The sequence below is a fragment of the Mandrillus leucophaeus genome, unplaced genomic scaffold (assembly GCF_000951045.1).
Source record: "Mandrillus leucophaeus isolate KB7577 unplaced genomic scaffold, Mleu.le_1.0 Scaffold1295, whole genome shotgun sequence".
In the NCBI taxonomy this organism is placed as follows: domain Eukaryota; kingdom Metazoa; phylum Chordata; class Mammalia; order Primates; family Cercopithecidae; genus Mandrillus; species Mandrillus leucophaeus.
Window position 1 is genome coordinate 632,878 of NW_012101249.1, and position 12,050 is coordinate 644,927.

At 35.4% G+C, this 12,050-nt stretch overlaps 1 protein-coding gene across 1 annotated transcript in view; it reads right to left on the reverse strand.

The window, feature by feature from the left end:
• The window catches only part of MALRD1 (MAM and LDL receptor class A domain containing 1), a 694,737-nt gene that overhangs the window by 592,813 nt on the left and 89,874 nt on the right, over positions 1-12,050 (reverse strand). The window contains exon 11 of the mRNA XM_011972480.1: positions 5,723-5,869. Coding sequence (XP_011827870.1) covers positions 5,723-5,869 — 147 coding nt within the window. The remainder of the gene's footprint in view (positions 1-5,722; positions 5,870-12,050) is intronic.

A 12,050-nucleotide genomic window follows, 5' to 3' on the forward strand; every position in this document is an offset into this window, starting at 1 on the left:
ATTAGAGGCCAGTCTCTATAACTTTTACAAATGCAAAAGTTATAACCAAGCATTACCATATAGAATGAAGAAATAAATAATAAATAAAACTATTCCAATTACGTTTGGTTCCGGAGTGCAAGAGGGGTTTAATATTTAAAAAATCAATTTACCTTATAGACAAAAAAGATAATCTGACAATCATATGATCATAATAGATGCTGAAAAATATTGAAAATTTTTAACATACATTCAATTTTTTTATTTTTTTTAAAAGTACACTCTGAATAGAAGGGAGCATTCTTATATGATAAAGAATACAATTTTTCAGTAAGAATGGAACTTAAGGTTCAACTATTGACAGCTTTTCCTCTGAGACAGAAATAAGACAAGTCTAGCAGCTATCACCAGTTCTATTCAACACATTCTAGAAATTCTATCCAGTACATAAAACAACAAAAGAAAAATAGAAATGTTAATATTTAGAAAAAAGGAAATAAAATTGTCATTATTTGCAGACAAAATAATTGTGATCCTAGAAAATAAAATATATATATATAAGTTCTTAACTACGATAAATAAAATTACCAAGGCCACTGGATACAAGGTCAATATTTTCTATAAAAAATGCATTTCTATATGTCAGCAATAATTAAAATAAGAAGTTCTTTAAATGTAACATTTATAATAGCACAAAAACCTAGGAAAATATTAGCAAAAGATTTTCAAAATCTCTACACTGAAAGTTGTAAAATATTATTTAGTAAAATTAAAGAACCCAAATAAATTGATACATTGGAAACATTTGAAAAAAATATTTTTCAGTGAAATGCAAATAAATATTACATATGAGAAAGCACTGTATACCCATTAATTGGAAATTTTTAAAGAGAATTATAATGCCTCTTGCTGGTAGGAAAATAGGAAAAAGTACTCCCATTTTGCCACTGAAAATTGAAGTACTAAAGTTTCAGGGGAAATGAATCTATAAATATTTATTGAAAGTATAAATACATATCTTGATTTAAAAATATAGGAATCTCACTCCTAGTTATCTGTTGCATAAAATCGAAAGTATCCTACGTGAGGAAATGTGTAGAATAATAAATTTGAAACACTGTCATGATATTGATGTCACTGGATAGGGGAATGGCTAGATACATTATAGTATATCCAAATCAAATAAATTTAGCTAAATAAACAAACATGAATTAAACTTCTTCTGATTCCAGGTAAGACTGAGTATCACAGACCAGATTTTATCTTCTGTCTTAAACTAGCAAAAAAAATTAGATAAAAGCATATTTAGCATGGATTGTCAAATACAGGACGTTGAGAATGCAAGATAGTGACAGATCACAGGATAGTGATCTCTGAGAGACGGGAAACAAATGAGTTAGGTCCTGTAATTTCCACAGCTTACTGTCTAGATAGAGTTTCCAGGTGCCTGTGGAGAGGGGAAACACAGGAGTGTGGTGGTCTCCTCGAGTTGAAACAGATAGAGTCGGTGCTTTGGGGAGACCCACATGGGTAGAATTCGTAAGACAGAGTGCCAGCTGCCCCTTTCAGGTACTGGAGCTTTGTAAAGACAGCAAGCTCCGGAGATCTGCAGACAGTCCCCCTTAAATCGCCATGTAAGGACCAATCGTGTGCATGGATTGGAGAAAACTACCTGAGTCTGGGGATAAAAACACCCGAAATGGATAGCTGGAACATTTCCTTAAGGTCACAGAAAGTCAGGAATGGTGGAGTTCTCTTACCACCCAGAGTCCAAAAAAACAGACATAGGCATTGGATAGAGAACTCAAACCAAACACTTGTGCCCAGACAAAAACACATATGCAAATTTGACAATGTTTTTACTCATATTCGACAATATTTGGAAACAATCCAAGTGTCCTTCAGCTGGTTAGTGGATAAATGAAGTATGGTTCATCCACACAATGGACCCAACTACTCAGCAGTAAAAAAGGAAGGAACTGTGGCTGAAGCCAGTGACATGGATGAGTCTCAAGTCCTTTATGCTAATTGAAAGAAGGCAGAATCGAAATGCTACATATGATATGATTCCATTTTCAAGACATTTTGGAATAGGCAATACAGTAGGGATAGAAATCAGACCATTGGTGTCGGTGGTTGGAAGTGGGAGAATCATTGAGTATAAAATGGCACTGAACAACGTGTGGGGCAGGAATAGAATTGCTTTATATCTTCATTTTTGTGATGGTTACACAATTGTATATGTTTGTTAGAACTCAGTGAACTGTACACTAAAATGGTTGAATTTTACATTTAACCAATACTTTACCATAAAAAAATGAAAAAAAAGACAGTATTTGATGACTTGGAGCAACTGCCATAAGCTATCTTTAGTAACAAGACAATAGTTACAAGATAATATATTTCTTATAAAATAAACAATCATAGAAACACATATAATTTTGAATATGTATGTATCTACTATGTATATATCTGTGTGGGACTATATGAACCTAGATAAAAGTGGCAGACAATTAACATGAGTTGCCTACTTTGATGGAAATTTAACAGAGTAGGAATAGTAAGGTAGAAACCAAGCAAAAAAGGAAGGAAGGAAATTCGAGACTTAATTACACACATATGCACAAAAACTACATAATTATCAACATATTCAGCCTGGTCAACACGGTGAAACCTCTGGCTCTACTAAAAATACAAAAACAAAAAATCAGCCGGGCGTGGTGGTGTGCACCTGTAGTCCCAGCTACTTGGGAGGATAAGGCAGGAGAATTGCTTGAACCTGGGAGGTGGGGTTTGCAGTGAGCATAGATCACACCACTGCACTCCAGCCTGGGCAATTGAGTGAGACTCTGTGTTAGACAGACAGACAGACAGATAGATAGATAGATAGATAAAAAGAAAGAGAAAGAAAGAGAGAGAGAGAGAAAGAAAGAAAGAAAGAAAAGAAAGGAAGGAAGGAAGGAAGGAAGGAAGGAAGGAAGGAAGGAAGGAAGGAAGGAAGGAAGGGAAAGAAAGAAAGAGAAAGAGAGAAAGAAAGAAAAAGTTTTAAAAGCTGCAATCTATGTTTAAGGCTCTAAGAACAAAATGAACTAGAACTTCACTTTCTTAGATATCAGAACTATTAGGCTGCCTCTGACTCTACCAGAAATTTCCATTTCACTTTCCTTTCTCTTCCTGGTCCTTTTTTTTTTTTTAATTCTCCTCCTCACTTGCAATTTAAAACCACTACTGATTCTCTTTAAGGTTTGATCATGGCAATCCTAGGTAAAGAAGTGCTGACTCCGTGATCCAGATACACATATATATATATTTATTGGCCCTTTCTAAAATGAGAAAGACTGAGTTTTTGTCCCTCACACTCTGGGTGAGACCAGCTGCCCCTAGTTTTATCAGTCATATTGTTATCTTTCACTATTCTTCATCTCACCAGAAAAGAATGAGTCTTTCAACATCTAACACAGGGGCTCTACTAGAATCTTTTTAATGCAAATCATAGTTATGTAGTAATTATAAGATAGTAAGAGATTAAAGGTGAATTATAAACATATTTTCTAATTGTCTTATCTGCTGCTATTCCTAGTCTTATTAGAATGGACAACAAATACCTATTAATATTTATGGAGCTCTTACTATATGAAAAACCTTCACAGGTGTTATTTCATTTAATCCTCATGACAACTCCACAGGGAAGCTACTTTTCTTTTCTCTATTTTCTATCTAATAAAACTGAAGCACCCTAGCATTTAGACATGGGTGCAGTGTCAACATCCTGACAGAACCCTGGGCAACCCGTGCTCTTCCCTAACTGACTACGGTAGTGCTCACAACAGACCACCATGACACACTGCCTGCACAGCTTCCCTTTGGGAAACACTGCCTTGGCTTAGGCCTTCGTCATCTCTCACTGATATTTCTTCAGCACATCCATGTTTTTTTCCATCCCAGCCTTTCACCCTCTCCACTCCCCTCATCTCAGCCAGAACAGTCGTTTAGAGCAAATTTGATCAGCAAAATTGGTCACGTGCTTTAATATGACTACCTGGGTCACCATCATCCTGCAGACACATTTCCAATTCCTCAGCACTCTCTACAGTCCCCTTCCTTCCTCTCCTGTTTCATCACTTCTGTTCTCCTGTCCAATCATACATGTCTTTCATCCCTAACTACTCCCATCTTTCTGCCCTCTTTTGGGATTCTTTCCTCCAATTAGGATATGATCCCTCCCACCTCTCTTTGGTTCTGCCTTCTCTCCATAATTCCTTACTTCTGGCTCCCCGACTACTTTTCATTTCCCTTCAGTGCTCAGTTCAGGAGTCATTTCCTTCGGTAAGGCATCTCGAATTCATCTGAATCATCTTCCATCCCTCTTAAAGCATCCTCATAACTGAGTGCAATTCCTTGCTTATCTACTTCAGTTACCAGACTCAGACCACCTCAAAGGCAGGGATCATGGTGTCCATCTTTGTGCATCCAGGTATTGTATATGCTATATATTTAATAATTGACTTGAACAGAGGAAAAGAAGTAAAATATTATATAAGTTTAGAGAAAATGTGCTGTTAATACATAGTTCCAATGATTTATAGTCCCCTATCTATTTTAGACTTTAAACTTAATATAGTCTGTCACAAATCTTAAAGAAATGAGTCATGGCACAAAAGCAAAAATTAAGAACTTACCACACTGTTAAACAACAAACTGGGTTTACAGCTGTAGCCAATAGACGGATGGTTAAATTCTCCCACCCCATCCCCTAGTACCCTCACCCACTACCACCAATCCTAATTTCCAATGGCTGTAATTAAAAATATGATCAATACTTATTTTTGATATAATTCTTTGGAAGTCTGAAAGAAGAAACAAATAGGATAATGTTCAATGAGGTTGAAAGATGATCTACAGTACAAGTACAGTTGTGTTATTATAAGGCTGGCCAGGTGTGGTGGCTCACTCTTATAACCCCAGCAGTTTGGGAGGCTGAGGTGAGAGGATTGCTTGAGGCTAGGAGTTCGAGATCAGCCTGGGCAACACGGAGAGACAGCGTCTTTACTTAAAATATATACATTTAAGAAGTAAAATTAATATGATGCTAACTTATATGGGGAATGACATCCGATGATAAATGCAAACAAAACAAAAAAGAGAACAAACCCTTTCTGTTTTATTGGTGTTTCACAGATACTTATTGGAATACCACAGGTAGTTATGGTTCCTATTTTAAGAGGATATGTAAACACTGGAATGACGGTTAAAAATATATATGTGGAAGAAAAAGACTGTTTGTTATAAAGAAGCATGAAGAGTGATTAAATTGCATTGAAGTATTTGTAGATTTATGTTACAGATAGTGCTAAATCTCTGTTCTCAGTTCCCAGAAACAAGATTAGACTATTTTTCTTCCTGTTTTGAAAAAAACTGGATTGCTCTAAAAAGAAGGCAAGTCTACTGTACTCGATTCTGGGCAACTTGAGAAAATGATCAGAAAACTTTTCCACCTCTTTATGCCTTTAACCCAATCTCATAAAAATTGCAACAACAAAAATGTTGGTGACTAAAACAACGCTCCTTTCAGGGAACTCAATTACCCACTAATTATTAACTTGGTCAGGAGGTTTTAAAGCAAGACAAACCAGAGTTCCATGTATATAGCCTACAGAGGAAAAATGAAAATACATAGTATCATCATCCCACAACATGCAAGAAAGAAAACTAATTTTTTTTCTTAAAGAGGAAAATGTCCTACCATGATTTATGTTTGCTGTGTGATCAGCTGCAGGGAAGTGGTGCTCTCCACTATTCAATCCTTTCATCAGCTTCCAGTGTGAATCTTCTGTGAGAAATCGCTCCCAGCCACAGAAACCCGACTCAAAGTCACAGGTGAGATGCTTTGCTGTTACATGTGGAAGAGAAAAAGGTGAGGAGAAACGAAGAGCATGCAGGGAAACACTGCTCTGCATTAGCTAATCATCTTAGGAGGCCTGCAAAATTATTCTTCTTGGTAGTGAATGTTCTCTGATTATCAGAATAGCTTGCCTTTATCCAGTCCCACACCATATCCCAGGTGCTGTGTGAGGCATGACCCTTCCACATGCTTCTATCTGTAAGTCTGGTACATTTCATTCCAGTTGGCCATTTCCATTGTATTTAATCATGCAAGGTGGAACTCTAGAGCTTTTCAGGGAGTAACTAATTTGCTTGCCCAGTATAAACCTGCTGAGATGGTAGTTTAAAGGAAGAAAATCCATTGGGAAGGGGGAAATTTAAATTAATTCTGGACATGCAAACAACTTGAGGTCAGCATCTCCAGTATTCATTTTATTATTCTATCCTAACACTTTCTCAAAAAAAAAAAAAAAAAAAAGCCTAGCCGTTTTGGAATTGCAGGTAAATTAGATATTCTGAACTGAGCTTGTGTTATCTTTTGTCTTTTCTTTATCTTTTTTTTTTCAGGCGGACTCTCGTTCTGTCACTCAGGCTAGAGTGCAGTGACACAATCTCGGCTCAATGACTCAATGCAATCTCCACCTCCTGGGTTCAAGAAATTCTCCTGCCTCGGCCTCCCAAATAGCTGGGATTACAGGCACATGCCACGATGCCCGAATATTTTTTGTATTTTTAGGAGAGACAGTGTTTCACTATGTTGGCCAGGCTGGTCTTGAACTCCTGACCTCAAGTGATCTGCTCATCTTGGCCTGCCAATCAAAGTGCTGGGATTACAGGCATGAGCCACTGTGCCCAGCCTGAGCCTGTCTTCACTTAATACATAACTCAAAAGTTGCCAAGTACTTAATTTCCTCCATTTATCATAAAAGAACTGGTTCTAGAGAAAGTCGGTGTTTGGAGCATACTTTATAGGTATCTTTTACAGCTTTGACACCAGATTTATGAGAGAAAAATAGACAGTTTCATAAGACTGGGCATTCAACTAGAAAGTCTAATAGCTTGATTTGTGCTTTCAAGAAATTCATTTTTATGTGCTTAAATTTCATTTTCCTAAAATAAGAATCATAGTATCAGACTATCTTAGATAGTACTTTTGGGGAAAAATTAATACAATTAATTTATAAGCTTATTCCTAAATATTCCTCTTTATGCTGAGGCACTTTTCAAACAGTGGGGGAGAAAAGGAGAATTAAATTGATTGTCAGAAAACATCCAAATTTTTGACAGGATTCCTAAGATCTTCATGCTATCGTCTTTAATAACAATAAAAAGAGCCGTACTACCACTGAGTTCTAAGTATGTAGCAGGTATTTTACACATATTACCCTTAATTCTTACACTCTACATAGTAAATACCATTTCCTAAAAGAGAAAATTGGAACTCAGAACACGAAGCAACTTGCCTGTGGTACATTTTAGTAAATGAGACATCGAGACTTTGAACCTGACACCAAAAGCTCATACTATGAAGCCTCCTTAAACCAGGAACTCTGTTTCATAATTTAAAAGATTCCATTGCCATGGGTTTGCTTCTGACAATTATATTCAACTTGTAAATTTTAAATAATATGGCCAATTTAACTAGCATATCGAATAAGCTCACTATATCCTAATAATCAAAGCATCTTCAAATCTCCGTAAATAGGGACACCTGATTTTATGACCACATATTTTTACCCCTGATATGTCAACTATTAAAACATTGAAGTGTGGTATGCAAATGATAATGCCACTTCCAATTTCTCTACATGCAAACTGAACCTTTAGATCTGAAAGCCATGCTTGTTAGACAGTCATAGAATAGACAGTGGGTCTTCCATATCTATGGGTTCCTTGTTGCAGATTCAACCAATTGTGATTCAAAAATATAGTATTAGCAGAATGTGTAACCCGCAGATACAAGGGCTGACTTTTCCCCGGGGCTCAAGTTCTCCAGGAACTTAAGCATTCATAGATTTTGGTATAACATTTCTTTCATTACAAATGAATATTATTTTTTTCCTCCAAATGGATTTATCTACAAATAAAAAACAACTAAATCGACTACAGTATAGTAACAAAAACATGCTGCATATCGCCTAATGGTGCACTGATATGACAAGGAAGTGCAATTTGCCCATATACCGAGCTGGAAATCTATTGCTCTTGGCTATGTTTTTCTTTTCTCAGGTGTGTCTACACAATTTATTGGATATGGTTGTTGACAAAACATTACTCCCCATGGGAGAGTGCCTTTTGTTTTTTGACACAATCTTGAAAACTTATAACACAGCTGTGACTTTCTCCTTGGGCATTCACAGAACCCTCTGGTCTAATCCTTTGGTCCTCTGTGAGCTCTGCCACTTTCTAGGCCATCTCCAAAATTTTCTGTCAGTTGGTGGAGTGTGGAATACAGCATGTTCTCACTCATAGGTAGGAATTGAACAATGAGATCACTTGGACACAGGAAGCGGAACATCACAGACCGGGTCCTATTGTGGGAAGCGGGTAGTGGGGAGGGATAGCACTAGGAGATATACCTAATGTAAATGACAAGTTAATGGGTGCAGCACACCAACATGGCTCATGTATACATATGTAACAAACCTGCACGTTGTGCACATGTACTCTAGAACTTAAAGTATAATCAAAAAAAAAAAAAAAAGAAAGAAATATTTAAGACTCAAAGTACATACTTGGCCTCCGAAATGTGCTTCAAAGTTCCAAATTCTTGGCTGTGGATTTGACCAAGAAATTCTTCCACTTCACTACATGGGTACCCCCAAATCCTAGAACATACTTCCCTGGAATACAAAATCTTCCATGGGTAGAATGACCACATGTCTGGTCTGGCCCAGGGTTGCTTCAATGCATGCCTGTTGTCCTAGCATCTTTTCCCTCTCTCAGTCCCTGTTTGAGTAATAAAGTCAATATTGCACTGTTAGGTCAGCAAACTATGCATTGCTATACAAAGGAAGCAAATCCATGCAAACAGCAATCTTCTTCATCGCAGAGAGCTGCTGAAGTCACCAACCTAATTTCCCCAACAAGGCAGTGGTGTGAAATGGCAATGAGATCGATGAGTGTGAAAATGGAAAGTACCATATGACTGATGCACCCCAAACCCTTACCCAGACTCTTCACAATTGAGCTGGTCACTAAACCGCAAAGACGTAAAGAACGAAGCTCTCAAGATAAAAGCAACTTTTGATTGTATATATGTTGAAATTTGGCTTTAGGACGAAAGTTCAAACCATTTCTTTCATTACCTAGATGTTTTATCGGTTAAAAAATGTCAATCACTGTGCTTTTTACAGAATGCTAAACACCACTATCCTTTGAAAAATGAAAATTAGCTTTCAAAATCCATCACTGTAAAGATTTGTGAAAGCAACATGGTGACTTGGTGCAACCACCTCTGTAAAACCTTGGTGAATTGCTTGGCTGTTCTTACTAATGTGTTCCTGTACACATAAAAGAATATTTTTTAAAGCTAAAAGTTCAAGAACTTCACTGTACTGTAAAATATAAGTCAAGTTCCAGTAACCAAATTGAAGTTCTTCCATTAATATCTCCCCTGTGTAATTCAAAAACTTTAAAGTGAACTTATAAATATCTGAAGAAAGCCAGGAGAGTCAAATGCATTATAGCAATTATTAAATGCCTTATCATACTATATGTGTTAAATGTAAACATTTGCAAAATCTAAATATATCTATTCATGTTATAAATAAAGTACTTTCATTAAAATAATGATTTTGATTACTTGGTTGCTTTTATTTTAACTTTCTGTGATTATAGAATACGCTTCACCATCTCTAAGTGCAGTATGAGATATGACACTGTTCACAATTTTAGAAAAATTTTACTCAGAGTTTGGCAGTTAAAGTAATATTTTAAGATTATGACAAAGCTTTATCTTGCATATTTAACCACTGCAGCATATGGGCAGACAAGAAAGAATTTCATTGTTCAGCTGAGAAAAAATCTGGATCATGAAAAGTAAAATATTTTATGAATCCTCTAGAAGTTAATCAACTCTCTGTGAAATAAAGGGGAAAAAAAAGCTATGTAGGGGAAATGAATGGGGAATATTTCACTTAATAAGAATATATAAGATTTTAACAGGATTACATAAAAATTTTGTTAATATGTATTGCAAACCCACACACATCATTGCTACACTAAATATTTTTATGTTGGTATTTCCTTTCCCTTGATGAAGTGTTTTAGCATTCAACTTTTTTCTAAAATGAAAGATTTCTAGAGACAATATCACAGTAAAAATTAATGCATTGTGCAAGATTCTTGCTTGAATTTCTTTCATTTGACTATTATGCCAACGTTCCCTTTGAAGGCACACAATTCACATTAGCATTTAAAATTGTTTTAAAAGTCCTATAATAAGAAAAACCCTATTTCATGGAATTTCCTGAACTATTTTGATTTGAAGATATATCTACTACGCCAACTTTTCTGGAACACAGTGAAGTAGATTCTATATATATATATTTTTTCCTATACGAGTTATTGAAAATTTTATATATAAATACAAATGTGTATTTTATTGTGGTAAAATACACATGACATAAATGTAATATTTTAACAATTTTTAATGTAAGGTTCTATGGTATTAGGTACATTCCCATTGTTGTACAACCATTACCACCATCCATCTCCAGAACTTTTTCATTCCCAAACTGAATCTCCACCTCTATTAAATAATAACTTCCATATCCCCTCCCCTCAAACCCTGGCAACCATTTTACTGTCTCTATGAATTTGCCTCCTTTAGGTACCTCATATAAGTGGGACCAAACAGTATATGTCCTTTTGTCTCTGGCTTATTTGACTTACCGTCTTCAAGGTTCATCCATGTTGTAGCGCGTGTCTGAAAATTATATCTATTTCATGTATAAACTGTTCAGGGATCCAATGTGTATCTTTGGATATGTTTGGCACGTTGCATTTTAATTATTTTGATAGAAATTTTTTAAACATATTGCATATATATGTATTACTTTTTTAAGCTTTACTGATGTTTACATGACAAATAAAATTATAACTAAGGTACACAATGTAATGTTTTGATATACATATACATAGTGAAAGGATTACCACAGTAAAGCTAATTAGCATCATTTCATCATATAGTTACCTTTTGTGTGTGTGATGAGAAGATTTCAGATCTACTCTCAGCAAATTTCAAGAATACAATACAGTGTTATTAACTATAGTCACCAGGCTGTGCACTAGACCCCCAGAACTTATTCATCTTGTAAGTGAAAATTTGTATCTTTTGACCAACAGCTCCTCATTTCCGCCAGGCTTCAACCCTGGACAACTGCCATTCTACTCTCTGTTTCTACAAATTCAAGTTTTTTAGATTCCATGTATAAGTGAGATTGTGCTGTATTTGTCTTTCTCTGTCTGCATTATTTCACTTTGCATCATCCTCTGCAGGCTCATCACCGTCGCAAATAGCAGGATTTTTCTCATTATTGCTGAATAATATTCCATTGTGAGTACATACATATTTTATAAACACACACACACACACCACTTGTTTGATCTATTTTCAGAGACTTCAGTTGTTTTGGTTGGATATTTTGAACAATGCTGCAATGAACATGAGGGTGCAGATGTATTTTAATCTTAACTGCTCTCATTTAATACAGGATTATGTTAATAAACATAGAAAACCTATTGTTTGGTTTTAGAGAAATTTCACTCAGAGTTCATCAGTTAAAGCAATATTTTAAGATTATGACAAAGCTTTCTCTTGCATATTTAAACACTACAGCATATGAGCAGACAAGAAATAATTTCATTGTACATCTGAGAAAAATTCTGGATCGTGAAAAGTAAAATATTTTATGAATCCTCTAGAAGTTAATCAGCTCTCTGTGAAATAAGAAAGAAAGCCATGTATGGGAAATGAATGGGGAATATTTCATTTAATAAGAATATACTAGATTCTAACAGGATTATATTATAAATATTTTGTTAATATACATTATAAATATACATTATAAATATTTTGTTAATATTCATGCTCTAAAGGACTAGCAAAGTGATAAGAGTTTTTGCTTCTACCCTGAGAGAACTCTGACCTGTTTGCCTTTAGTTTTTATCAATTTTCTTTAGAT